At 44.4% G+C, this 14,799-nt stretch overlaps 1 protein-coding gene across 2 annotated transcripts in view; it reads left to right on the top strand.

Moving 5' to 3' along the window:
• Nucleotides 1-14,799, top strand: part of AFG2B (AAA ATPase AFG2B) — a 270,060-nt gene that overhangs the window by 140,850 nt on the left and 114,411 nt on the right. For both annotated transcript variants that reach the window (XM_078684773.1, XM_078684772.1), the window contains exon 6: nt 12,903-13,112. In XM_078684773.1, coding sequence (XP_078540899.1) covers nt 12,903-13,112 — 210 coding nt within the window. The remainder of the gene's footprint in view (nt 1-12,902; nt 13,113-14,799) is intronic.

Genomic DNA, 14,799 nt, shown 5'->3' with positions numbered 1-14,799 from the left:
TTCCGATGTTGCTGAGGCGCTGTACTAGGGTGCGGTGGCAGACAGTGTCGAAAGCCGCGGAGAGGTCCAGGAGGATGAGGGCCGCTGTTTCTCCGTTGTCCATCAGGGTTCGAAGGTCGTCGGTGGCGGCGATGAGGGCGGTCTCGGTGCTGTGGTTCGCTCGGAAGCCAGACTGTGAGGGGTCGAGGGATCCATTCGTCTCGAGGAAGGCGGCCAGCTGTTTGTTGACGGTCTTCTCGATGACTTTGGCCGGGAACGGGAGGAGCGAGATGGGACGGTAGTTCTTGAGGTCGGTGGGGTCTGCTGTGGGTTTCTTGAGGAGAGCGCTGAGTTCGGCGTGCTTCCAGCTCTCAGGGAAGGTGGCGGAGTCGAAGGAGGTGTTGATGATGTCCCGCAGGTGGGGTGCGAGGACAGTGTCGGCTTTGTTGAAGACGTGGTGAGGGCAGGGGTCAGTCGGAGATCCGGAATGGATGGAGTTCATGGTGCGGATGGTGTCTTCGGTGCTGATCGGGGTCCAGGTGCGGAGGGTGGTGGTGGGTGGCGTCGTTGCGGTTGTGGCTGGCGTTGGTTGGTTGTTGAAGCTGTTGTGTATGTCCGTGATCTTGTTGTGGAAGTAGGACGCGAGGGAGTTGCAGAGTTCTTGCGACGGGGTGATGTCATTGTTTCCGGCGTTGGGGTTGGATAGCTCTTTCACGATGTTGAAGAGTTCCTTGCAGTTGTGTGCGTTGTTGTCCAGCCGGTCCTTGTATGCATTTTTCTTGGTGGCGCGGATCAGTTGGTGGTGCTTCCGGGTGGCGAGCTTGAGGGTGGTCATGTTGTCCGTCGTTGGTTCCCTTCTCCAGGCTTTCTCGAGGGCTCGACAGTTCTTCTTGGAGCTCTTGAGTTCGTCGGTGAACCATGGTGTTTTTCTGCTGCAGGATCTGCTGGGTGGGGTTCTCAGAGGGGCGAGTTCGTCCGCGCAGTCGTTGATCCATTTCGTGAGGTTGTCGGCGGCCTGGCTGGGGTTCGCTGAGTTGGCGGGAGGGTGCTGGCTCAGGGAAGCGGTGAGCTGGTCGGCTGTGATCTTGTTCCAGCTTCTTCGAGCAACCTGTTGCTGGTGGTGGTGGATCGTCGTTCTTCTGAAGGTGAAGTGGACGCAGCTGTGGTCCGTCCAGTGGAGTCCTGTTGCGTGGCTGAAGGTGACGTCTTTGCTGGATGAGAAGACGGCGTCGAGTGTGTGTCCGGCGTAGTGGGTGGGGGTGGTCACCAGTTGCTTGAGTCCTAGGTTGTCGAGGTTGTCGAGCAGGCTGATGGTGTTGCGGTCGTTGTTGTTCTCCAGGTGGAAGTTGAGGTCCCCCAGGAGGATGTAGTCGGCGGAGGGGAGAGCGTGCGGGCTGACGAAGTCGGCGATGTCCTCGCTGAATCGTGTGCGTGGTCCCGGGGGTCGGTAGATCAGGGTGCCTCTGAGGGTGGTCTTTGGGTTGGTGTGGATCTGGAAGTGCAGGTGTTCAGCGGTGGTGAGGGTGTCATCGGTGTTGGTAGTGATGCGGATGGTGTCTCTGTGGATGATGGCGATGCCTCCTCCGGTCTGGTTGTCGCGGTCCCTCCGGGTGATCTTGTAGCCCTCTGGGATGGCGATGGCGATGTCTGGGGCTGAGGAGGCGTTCATCCAGGTCTCGGTGATGAAGGCAACGTCGGGGGCGGTGGTGTCGAGCAGGTTCCAGAGTTCTACGGCGTGTCTGTGGACGGAGCGGGTGTTGAGCAGGATACACTTGAGGTGGGTGCTGCTGGAGTTCGGCTTGGCGGGTGCAGGGAAGGTCCGGATGCAGGTGAACTTGCAGGCGTGGCAGCTGAAGGGTCCGTGGGTGTGCTTCGGGGCGGCTCGGTGACATCCTGGGATGTGGCCGGTGTTGAGTGCGGTGAGGTCGGCGGCGCTGTAGGTTCGTCGGGTCGGCTTCCGTCGGTGGGGGCCAGGGGTCCTGGCGCTGGTCGCGGTCCGGTCGCGGACGGGCGCAGACGGGCTTACCTTTGGCGCGCCTTCGGCGCACAATCGGCGCGCCCGCTGCGCGTGACCGCTGCGCGTTCGCACGGTCGCCATTTAAGGCGAAGTGCGCGGGTGGGCGGAGCAGCTGGGAGGCGGGAGCGGGGAGGGAAACAGAAGAGAAAAGGGGCGGGGCTAAAGGCGGTGGCGGGAAGCGGGAGCGGGGGGCGGCGAGGTGGCCAAGCACGACGAGAAGCGGCAAAAAACAAGCACAATTCCAAGTCAAAACAGGGGAAAAAGACAGCGACACACGATCTGGGGAAGAAAAAACAAGCACAACTACAGGCAAAAAATACGGGGGAAAAAAGACAGTGACACGATCTGGGGAAGAAAAAACAAGCACAATTACAGGCAAAAACACGGGGGAAAAAAGACAGTGACACGCTCTGGGGAAGAAAAAACAAGCACAATTTCAGGCAAAAACGAGGGAAAAACCAAGGAGAGCGCTCAGGGCGGCAGCGAGGCCGGCGCTGAGGCAGAGGCAGGCACTGGGGGCACACGCAGCAGCTGGTGGCCGTGCGGCGCGGGGGTGTCCCACAAGTGGGTCACACTCACCTGCGTCGCACGGTCGCCATTTAAGGCCAAGTGCGCGGGTGGGCGGAGCAGCTGGGAGGCGGGAGCGGGGAGGGAAACAGAAGAGAAAAGGGGCGGGGCTAAAGGCGGTGGCGGGAAGCGGGAGCGGGGGGCGGCGAGGTGGCCAAGCACGACGAGAAGCGGCAAAAAACAAGCACAATTCCAAGTCAAAACAGGGGAAAAAGACAGCGACACACGATCTGGGGAAGAAAAAACAAGCACAACTACAGGCAAAGAATACGGGGGAAAAAAGACAGTGACACGATCTGGGGAAGAAAAAACAAGCACAATTACAGGCAAAAACACGGGGGAAAAAAGACAGTGACACGCTCTGGGGAAGAAAAAACAAGCACAATTTCAGGCAAAAACGAGGGAAAAACCAAGGAGAGCGCTCAGGGCGGCAGCGAGGCCGGCGCTGAGGCAGAGGCAGGCACTGGGGGCACACGCAGCAGCTGGTGGCCGTGCGGCGCGGGGGTGTCCCACAAGTGGGTCACACTCACCTGCGTCGCACGGTCGCCATTTAAGGCCAAGTGCGCGGGTGGGCGGAGCAGCTGGGAGGCGGGAGCGGGGAGGGAAACAGAAGAGAAAAGGGGCGGGGCTAAAGGCGGTGGCGGGAAGCGGGAGCGGGGGGCGGCGAGGTGGCCAAGCACGACGAGAAGCGGCAAAAAACAAGCACAATTCCAAGTCAAAACAGGGGAAAAAGACAGCGACACACGATCTGGGGAAGAAAAAACAAGCACAACTACAGGCAAAAAATACGGGGGAAAAAAGACAGTGACACGATCTGGGGAAGAAAAAACAAGCACAATTACAGGCAAAAACACGGGGGAAAAAAGACAGTGACACGCTCTGGGGAAGAAAAAACAAGCACAATTTCAGGCAAAAACGAGGGAAAAACCAAGGAGAGCGCTCAGGGCGGCAGCGAGGCCGGCGCTGAGGCAGAGGCAGGCACTGGGGGCACACGCAGCAGCTGGTGGCCGTGCGGCGCGGGGGTGTCCCACAAGTGGGTCACACTCACCTGCGTCGCACGGTCGCCATTTAAGGCCAAGTGCGCGGGTGGGCGGAGCAGCTGGGAGGCGGGAGCGGGGAGGGAAACAGAAGAGAAAAGGGGCGGGGCTAAAGGCGGTGGCGGGAAGCGGGAGCGGGGGGCGGCGAGGTGGCCAAGCACGACGAGAAGCGGCAAAAAACAAGCACAATTCCAAGTCAAAACAGGGGAAAAAGACAGCGACACACGATCTGGGGAAGAAAAAACAAGCACAACTACAGGCAAAGAATACGGGGGAAAAAAGACAGTGACACGATCTGGGGAAGAAAAAACAAGCACAATTACAGGCAAAAACACGGGGGAAAAAAGACAGTGACACGCTCTGGGGAAGAAAAAACAAGCACAATTTCAGGCAAAAACGAGGGAAAAACCAAGGAGAGCGCTCAGGGCGGCAGCGAGGCCGGCGCTGAGGCAGAGGCAGGCACTGGGGGCACACGCAGCAGCTGGTGGCCGTGCGGCGCGGGGGTGTCCCACAAGTGGGTCACACTCACCTGCGTCGCACGGTCGCCATTTAAGGCCAAGTGCGCGGGTGGGCGGAGAAGCTGGGAGGCGGGAGCGGGGAGGGAAACAGAAGAGAAAAGGGGCGGGGCTAAAGGCGGTGGCGGGAAGCGGGAGCGGGGGGCGGCGAGGTGGCCAAGCACGACGAGAAGCGGCAAAAAACAAGCACAATTCCAAGTCAAAACAGGGGAAAAAGACAGCGACACACGATCTGGGGAAGAAAAAACAAGCACAACTACAGGCAAAAAATACGGGGGAAAAAAGACAGTGACACGATCTGGGGAAGAAAAAACAAGCACAATTACAGGCAAAAACACGGGGGAAAAAAGACAGTGACACGCTCTGGGGAAGAAAAACAAGCACAATTTCAGGCAAAAACGAGGGAAAAACCAAGGAGAGCGCTCAGGGCGGCAGCGAGGCCGGCGCTGAGGCAGAGGCAGGCACTGGGGGCACACGCAGCAGCTGGTGGCCGTGCGGCGCGGGGGTGTCCCACAAGTGGGTCACACTCACCTGCGTCGCACGGTCGCCATTTAAGGCCAAGTGCGCGGGTGGGCGGAGCAGCTGGGAGGCGGGAGCGGGGAGGGAAACAGAAGAGAAAAGGGGCGGGGCTAAAGGCGGTGGCGGGAAGCGGGAGCGGGGGGCGGCGAGGTGGCCAAGCACGACGAGAAGCGGCAAAAAACAAGCACAATTCCAAGTCAAAACAGGGGAAAAAGACAGCGACACACGATCTGGGGAAGAAAAAACAAGCACAACTACAGGCAAAGAATACGGGGGAAAAAAGACAGTGACACGATCTGGGGAAGAAAAAACAAGCACAATTACAGGCAAAAACACGGGGGAAAAAAGACAGTGACACGCTCTGGGGAAGAAAAAACAAGCACAATTTCAGGCAAAAACGAGGGAAAAACCAAGGAGAGCGCTCAGGGCGGCAGCGAGGCCGGCGCTGAGGCAGAGGCAGGCACTGGGGGCACACGCAGCAGCTGGTGGCCGTGCGGCGCGGGGGTGTCCCACAAGTGGGGAGTAGATAGGCATGACAGATTACAACGGGGGAGAAAGGTCCGCATTACGTACCCTTTCACTACTTGCAAAGATTTTCCTACGTTTATTTGCAAACAGGGAATACCTCCAAAAAGAACTAATTCCCAAACAGTCAATGTTCGGACAATCAATCAATCAATGAGGAATGAAATAGGTACGACGTGTTAAAGGCTTGCGTTACCTACCCTTCACTATCTGCAAAGGGAGAGAGAATATTCCTATTCTTCCTCGTTTGCAGGCAGAGAAGATCCTTAAGAGAACCAACTTCGAACAATTCAATGCTCGATTCAAACAATCAACAAGGGGTACTGTGAACACAAATGAACGCCGCTTATGTACATACGCATTGCTATTTTCAACAGGTTGTTCCTAATGTTTCTATTTTAGCGAGGTCAAAAAGAGATCCCATTAGTGGCCTACTGATTTTGCTCGATTCCTTTTGTTTTTTTACACGGTTTTTCGCTATCTGCAAAGACTAAACAGAGTATTTTGACTCTGTGCTTGTTTGTAAATAGAGAATGAACGAAAGAGAACAATCAATCAAATGGAGAGAGAAGCAGGCACGACGGATTACAAAGGGGGCAAAGGGCTGCGTTAACTACCCTTCACTATCTGCAAAGAGAGAGTACTCCTAATAGAAATGAGGGGTGGGGGGCAGCATTCAAAGCAGATCAGTGTGCATAAACACGAAAATGTTTTTACTTACCACGTACTTGACATTCGACAGCTTATGATATTTGCTATTAAAAAACCATTGGAATTCACTGAAAAAACCATAGGTTATAGACCATATATAGTTAGGAATTAGCATTTACAAAACCTTGAAAATTCACTGAAAAAACCATAGGTTATAGACCATATATAGTTAGGAATTAGCATTTACAAAACCTTGAACATTCACTGCAAAAACCATAGGTTAGAGACCATATATAGTTAGCTGGACATTTTATTGACATAAAACCAATGAAATTCCATATATAGTTAGTTGCACTAACTATATATCGCGCACCCGCAATCCACTGCTGATGATGTCACATATTACATCATTCATGACATGGTCAGTGACATCACTGATGACATCTCAAATGACATCACTGATGACATCACTGATGACATCTCATTTGACATCAATGACCACATCACTGATGATATCATTCATGTGACAATACAATGCATCTCCTCACATTTTAATATAACCTCTGTTTCACCCAGTGTTAAAAAGAGTATAATTTTTGAAACCATTGACACACCAATACTAGTTACTACATACGCACTCACTGATTGCTACGTCTACACACACCTTCACTCATTCACCCATACAATCATTCATACATACAATCACTCATCTTTACAACACTATCATATGCACTCATACACCTATACAGACACTCACAGTCTGCCACTCATCCATGGAGTTACTTACACACCTAGTCAGTCCTGTAAAGAATCAATGAGACTTCCATTTTCTTGTCTATACAGTTAAACATAGAGCACCTTACATTTTCAAACATGTACTAACACATACTTACTTTCTTATACAATCATTGATACAAGTACAGATTGATCTGCACAGAGTCACACACCTCCCAGCTAGCCACACACACACTCAGTCTCCCATACAAATACTTGGGCAATCAATCAATAACCCATATAGTTACTCATATAGCTACTGATCAACACATGCAGCAGTTTACAGAACAACAGACATAATGATGCACAAATTAAGACAGTTTAGTCACTAACCCATGCACTCAGTGAGACACATTTAATCACTCACTCATACATTCAGTCATGCACCTACTAAATCCTTCGTCCAGACACTTATACATCCACTCATTCTTCAATATGTAAGACATATTTTAACTTTACAGAATTATACAGTCACTGGATGTAGTCATCAGTGATGTCATTTGAGATGTCATCAGTGATGTCATCAGTGATGTCACTGACCATGTCATGAATGATGTAATATGTGACATCATCAGCAGTGGATTGCGGGTGCGCGATATATAGTTAGTGCAACTAACTATATATGGAATTTCATTGGTTTTATGTCAATAAAATGTCCAGCTAACTATATATGGTCTCTAACCTATGGTTTTTGCAGTGAATTTTCAAGGTTTTGTAAATGCTAATTCCTAACTATATATGGTCTATAACCTATGGTTTTTTCAGTGAATATATATATATATATATATTCACTGAAAAAACCATAGGTTACACACCAGTTATAGTTAGGAATTAGCATTTAAAAAGCCTTTGAAATTCACTGAAAAAACCATAGGTTTCACACCAGTTATAGTTAGCTGGAAATTTTACTCGCATAAAACCATTGAAATTCCCAGGTTATAGTTAGTTGGACTCACTATAACTTGCACGTCTGCAATGCACCGCTGATGACATCACATATTACATCACTCATGCATATATTTAAATATTTAAACATTACTCGCTAATATATGTATTCACTAAGATACACTTAATAAGCCAGTTAACCAATCAATTTATTTTTTAAAAAACACTGAAAAAACCATAGGTTTCAGGCCTTATATAGTTAGGAATTAGCATTTAAAAAACCTTTGAAATTCACTGAAAAAAACATAGGTTTCAGGCCTTATATAGTTAGGAATTAGCATTTAAAAAACCTTTGAAATTCATTGAAAAAACCATAGGTTTCAGGCCTTGTATAGTTAGGAATCAGCATTTAAAAAACCTTTGAAATTCACTGAAAAAACCATAGGTTTCAGGCCTTGTATAGTTAGGAATTAGCATTTAAAAAAACCTTTGAAATTCACTGAAAAAACCATAGGTTTCAGGAGTTATATTGTTAGGAATTCATTTTTAAAAAACCTTTGAAATTCACTCAAAAAACTATAAGTTTTAGTGGTGTTATAGTTAGCTGGACATTTTACTCATACAAAACCAATGAAATTGCTCCTATATAGTTAGTTGTACTAACTATATTTCGCGCACCCGCAATCCACTGCTTATGATGTCACATATTAGATCATTCATGACATGGTCAGTGACATCACTGATGATATCTCAAATGACATCACTGATGACATCACTGATGACATCATCCACGTGACAAACACATACACCTTTTCATACACTATTACAATTTTTCATCACTGTTTGTAAAATACAGAGTATCATATTTAAATCCATTGTCACAGCAATACAAGTTACTTACCTATGGATTCACTCATACATGCTGTCAATGAACAATAGAACACTATCAAAAATACTTAAACATCTATATCGACATTAAACAACAGCACGCATCCTATTCACATATGAAGTCATCCTACTCACTTATGCAAACAATGGATCATACTTACATATTTACTTAGCAAAACACTTATACAAACACCTATTCATTTAGATAGTAAATCATACTCAGTGAATTATAAAATCATTATTACAAGTATACAGTTATCAATACAGTCACTCACACAATCATTGTGTCTTATGTATACTTATTTATATACAACAACTGACACATACACTGCCTTTTATTTTTCTAGTTTGTTGGACCTGTACCTTTGAGAAATATATTTGCTCATCACCACACCCATAAAGAGATTCCCTCACCCAAACTGTTAGAACATGTAGTTTTAACTTCATATATCTACCGAATCAACTATTGACACATCTTTGGACAGTCACACACCCCCCACCGAACCACACACACTTTCACACTCCCATACAAATACTCAGTTAACTAATCAATAACTAATATAGACTTTCACATAGCTAGTAACCAACTGTAGAATCAGTTTACACAACAACTGACAAAGTGATACAGATATTCACACAGTTTAGTCACTATTCACTATATATAGTGAGACATTATAAATTGGTCAAGTAAACAGTCAATTACACTGCTAGTAAATCCTCCATCCAAATATTTATTTATTTATATCCACTCATTCTTCAATGTAAATTGCTATATATATAATGCATATTTAAATAACGAAGCAAACCACATTCACTGGATGATGTCATCAGTGATGTCATTTGAGATGTCATCAGTGATGTCACTGACCGTGTCATGAATGATCTAATATGTGACATCATCAGCAGTGGATTGCAGGTGCGCAAAATATAGTTAGTACAACTAACTATATAGGAGCAATTTCATTGGTTTTGTATGAGTAAAATGTCCAGCTAACTATAACACCACTAAAACTTATAGTTTTTTGAGTGAATTTCAAAAGTTTTTTAAAAACTAATTCCTAACTATATAACTCCTGAAACCTATGGTTTTTTCAGTGAATTTCAAAGGTTTTTTTAAATGCTAATTCCTAACTATATAAGGCCTGAAACCTATGGTTTTTTCAGTGAATTTCAGAGGTTTTTTAAATGCTGATTCCTAACTACATAAGGCCTGAAACCTATGGTTTTTTCAGTGAATATATATATGTATATGTGTGTGTGTATGCATATATATATATATATATATATATATATATATATACACATATATATAAAACTTGATTCTTTAAGTATGTTTGACTCTGCTTTTCTGCACTTTTTGCTTGAGTACAGTAAGGTTGTGCTGCTGTTGTACTCACATTCGTAGCTGCCATGTGTCCCCATATCATATGTCTCGCTTTAAGTCAATCCTGCCCTTTTAATAGACATCACGTTTTCTTGAAATTTGCGTTTTGCCCGTAGCATTGTAACTATGTACTCGATCCCCCAGGTGTAAAGTGCAGTTGTGTGAAAAGCTACTATTAGTTGAAGGTATTAGACATATGAATGAGATACCTTGCAGCAATGATTTTTGTTGGTATGTTGAAAGTCTTAAGTTTTGTTTTCACCACTATCCCATGAGCATACTAACATCACTCAATTCTCACAGGTGCCTGTCACTGCAACTTGCATTGAATGTTTAAAGGCTGGAGTATATGTCGAGTGACCTGCTGTAAAAACTGACTTGTTAGACACATGGGCTGATGCAGCCACGCTATTTTGTGTCTGCGGATAAATGTGATAGTACATATAGGTCAAGATTCTTATGAGCCAGCCAATGCACCAATCTGTGAAAGAATTAAACACTACAAAAGATCAAGTATTACTTTAATGTTTACAGATTATGTATGTTATATAAAACATTTAGATCAGACCTATAACATATTTCTAAACTCTGCTTGTTACATCTAAGCATACAAAATCGGAGAAAACAAAAGAAACAACCAATATTGTTGTGACATCCCCAAATCATAAAACTCAAACAGAATAATCTTACAATATAGTCTTTCTTGCTCCTACCTTGTATACCAAAGTTACATTGTGTTGGCCCATTGAAAAGGAAAGAAAAATAACTCATTCTCTCTCACTTTCCATGCTTTGAATTACATTTTAAGCGGAGGATGGCGGTTTCTCTTTGGTGGGGTTATATCAGTCATTATAAATTTAAACCTAAAACAGGATAGGTAATCTAAGTATACAGCATGGGGAAGTGTTTCAGCCTACTTCATTCACTGGCTCTCACTGGCTCTCACCAATCTGAGTGACAGCATTTACTTCTGTGCACAATGTGATCATCCCAACATTTAGTAGTACCACTAGTTTAGAACACAGTTGCTTTTTATTCATGGTTTTTCGACAAAAGGTTCTTTGTTTCCTTGCGAGTGCTCGGCAACTCTACGCAGACTGCTACAGCCTCCTTGATCATTTTAATGTGCACGACATCCTTTGCACTAGATCACGCTGGAGCTGGTTAAGCTTGTGGGTTGAATTTGCATATGTACAAAAATAAGTTAAAGTGATCGGGCCAAAGAGGATCTCATTTCTTGGAGTCCTGAAGGAGCCACTGTGTCCGAGCATTCTGCTTCAATCTCAGAAGTATATTCGGCAGGGATGGGAATTAAGTCAGTATTTCCAAGCAGGACTGAAACATTTTAGCTCCGATTTCTGGTTTGAAACGCTGCTACAGAATTCTCTCTCGGCCCACATTTTGTTCCTGGAGTACAAAAGCTTTCTCTCAGAACTTTCTGAATGTTTTAACAAACATGAGAAAAATATAAGAAAGAAAACTATTTGTTTCTCCATGCCTTATCAGCATATTAAATGTAAAACATGCTTCTTGCTGAGCCTAAATAAATAACAAATAACCAGTTGTTAGTCTTAGTTGTAGAAAAGCGTGTGAGTATTTTGTAAAGATACATTTTGACCAATAGATTTTGACCAAGGGATTTCATTGCATTCATCATTTATTTGTTAAAAATGCACAATTGGTTATAAAATGTCATTTTAAAAAATGCAATTGAGCTGCAGAGGACAGAAAAATATGTTGACTTGCCGCTTCACAAAATTAATCAAAGGGCACAATGTTCTGAGCCGCCCAGGCAGCAGGTTTCCTGATAGAGCCTTCTGCTGAACTTTGATTGATGGCCATTAGCACTTCTTCCTTATAAGGTAAATGTTTTATGACTCATAACTAGTTCAGGAAACCTCAGAAGCATTTTCTATTACTAACACAGATAAAAACTATTTACATGGTGCTAGGAGTCTGCAAGATGAGACGCCCCCACAGAGAGTTTATCCAGTTGGCCTTTAAGGCCATAATTGGACAAGTCATGACCAAGACATGTATGAGTGTATTCACCTCAAAGACCAAGACATGTATGAGTGTATTCACCTCTCTATCACTACTTGCACAGGGATGCTCCACTGTATGTATGCATGGCTCTGGCTCTGTCTATGCAATGCTCTCTAGCTATGCAACCCTATGTATAGCTATCTGTGTGACTGTTTATACAGTCCTCTCTACCTGTTTTTGCAAGCCTCTATATCTTTTCAACACTATTTGTAACAAAGATTTACACAAACGTTATAAAAAACCATTAGCAAAGGTTAAAGGCTGGCAGCCAACGCCAGATCGATTGGCTTTTTTGTTTACTATTTATCAAGACCTTTTCAATTTACTCAATGTGTATGTATCACATAATTATAGGGGTTTACAGACAGACATCTTCCATTAGTCAGTTATGTAATTCACATTTTTTCGCACTCTCTGCAGCATGCTTCATGGGGAAATGAGCCAGTCCACTTCTGCCATTGGCTGAATTCTCCGTGAATTACCGCATGCTGCATTTTCCACAAAGAATACATCCACCCACACAGTAGTTCCTCTCAGTGACAGGGACACAAGTTTGGTAATGTGTCTGTGTTTTTTAGGCCAAAAAATATTTTGCCTTTAGCCATTTTTTTAAATATTAGATAACATAGCAACTACCCTAACAGTATAGTTTTGCAAAACCTATGAGAGAACAAAATAGGAAGTACAAGAGACAAAACACTGGTGTCCAAGACCAGACCTGTTGGTTTTGCCAATGCTTGTTATGGAAAGGTACCTTCTTGACTGGGATTATATGCACTAGTAGAAAACTTTGATTTTGTGGTTAAATAAGGTTTGATAAATAAAGGTCTAATAAAGGGATGATCCGTAAACATTTTAGAATATTCAGCTCATTGAAATATAAACTTCAGTGGATTTGTCTTCTGCAAGAGTATCGAAACTAATGTTGTTCAGGTAATATATCTATATTATATAATATCTATAAAGAAAGGAGCAGGATGAATCTATTGTAATGTGTATATAACAGGAGAGCTGCAATGTGATATATGATGTGTATATTTTACTGCACATTATAACATTATTGGTTAAAGTTCCAAAGCAAATGTACACCGTGCAATATTCCTTTGTGTTCACAGAGCATTGAATGGCCTATGAAGTTCCCACAAGCCTTTGTGAGGATGGGGTTGACCCTTCCAACGGGTATTCTTCTTTACGGACCTCCTGGATGTGCCAAAACTACATTAGTGAAGGCTGCAGCTACAAGTTGTCATTGCTCCTTCCTGTCCATCAGTGGTGCCGACCTGTTTTCACCGTATGTCGGAGATTCTGAGAAAACTCTGGCCCAGGTTTGTTTGTTGCTTTAAGTTGTCTCTTGTAGCCAGCCCTTCACAACGAAGTACACACTGCTTGCATAATTTTCAGTGAGGTGCTTTCATAATTACTCAGATTCTGTGATCTTTACATGCACAGCATTTCAAAGTGTGCAGTAGGCGTTTCACTGCAAGGCAGGTTAGTGAGTTCTTTCAAACCTTCGCATTAGCCCTACCTAAGGAGCCCACCTATATGAGCCATAGCTTATGGACAGAGGGAGGTGTAGCAATTGGCTCCTGAAGGAAAAGATAGGTAACGGTACACCTCATGTTGCTTCTTCAGAGGAGGGATGGGATGTTGACGATGTTACCAGTCAGGTGTTTCATCGTAGAAGTAAATGCTGTAATTCTGAGGTGTACTTTTATTTAAAACAAAAAAGGCTTGTCCTTGTGGGGGAAAAAAAGTCAGCCCTGTGTATGGTACTTTTAAAAAGAGCAGCCTTTGGTGTCGGAGCTACCAATCGTCTTGTTGCTTTCTTTGGCCCCCAGAGGTTCATACAAGTTAGCTGTAGTCTTACTTTTGAGCATTTGAGAGCCGACCAACCTTGGATGCAGACCATCACACACTCTGGGTATTCATATTGGTAGCATTTCTCCTACTTTATACACCTCTGTGGTACAGTAAACATTTGGCTGGAATCTAATTTACTTGCTAAAACATGTGTTGACTTGTTACCAAATTTCATATCCTGTAAAAGGCACATTTCCTTAACTGCTGTAGTCATTGTCTTTTAAGGGCTGAATCAAAGAAGGCAGCAAATAAAGAGTTCAATTATGTTTAATAAATAACTCCAGAATGTAAAAGTTCGACTTGAACCCTTTGTGATTCCATCATTTTCCTATATGCGTTTTCTTGTGGTTGACGTTTTGTTAGGAAGCTCCTAGGAAGATGTTTACTTCTTATCCTTCTCACCCTCCTTTTTCTTTTTTTAAAGTAATCCTTAACTCATATGACTTTGCTGCTTCATTCATGTTTCTTCAGAATCTTCATCGTTTTTCTCTTTTGCCTTTCACTTTTTCAAGTTGTCGTTGTCATTGTAGTCATTGATTCCCAGATGAATCTGAAACTATCAACTGTCACTCAGTACAAGAACATGGTACCAGTCAACAAGGTGTGACTTTTTTTTACTGTTGAATGACTATTATCCTGATAAAATACAGCTAGATGTCCGCACATCCATCACAAATGTGCATATTCTAATATCACATCTTTTCTCAAGAATTGTACCTACTAAATGCATACACCATCCAAGCCCCAAACTTTTGCATATAGAGAAATGATAAAGAGATGCTGTATACCAGCCAGCCGGATGAATGGATTTATTGACAAAATACAGCACACCACTGAAAGGGTGCCCGCAAGCCCATCTTTAGGAATCATACTGCCACAAAGTACCCAGGTTACACAATAATGTTTTGGAATGACATAGGAAAATGTTCCTAACGGAATAGAAACCAAGGAATGTTGCAGAGATTAGCTCGGAGGACTTTCCAAGCTTTAATTGCAATAAGAAGCAACTCACATGACAAAAAATGGGAACATGGCCTGGGGCAATGGTTGTGTAAATAGCTGGCCCTTCCCCCGAACAGTATTAGCGTGTCATAGATTCTGATATCCTCTTTTAGGGATGAGAAGTCAATACATATTTCAAAAAGAATGGTC

Source organism: Lissotriton helveticus, chromosome 3_2, assembly GCF_964261635.1.
Source record: "Lissotriton helveticus chromosome 3_2, aLisHel1.1, whole genome shotgun sequence".
Lineage (NCBI taxonomy): Eukaryota > Metazoa > Chordata > Amphibia > Caudata > Salamandridae > Lissotriton > Lissotriton helveticus.
Note: the sequence above shows the minus strand (reverse complement) of the source record. Positions and strands in the feature narration are given on the sequence as shown.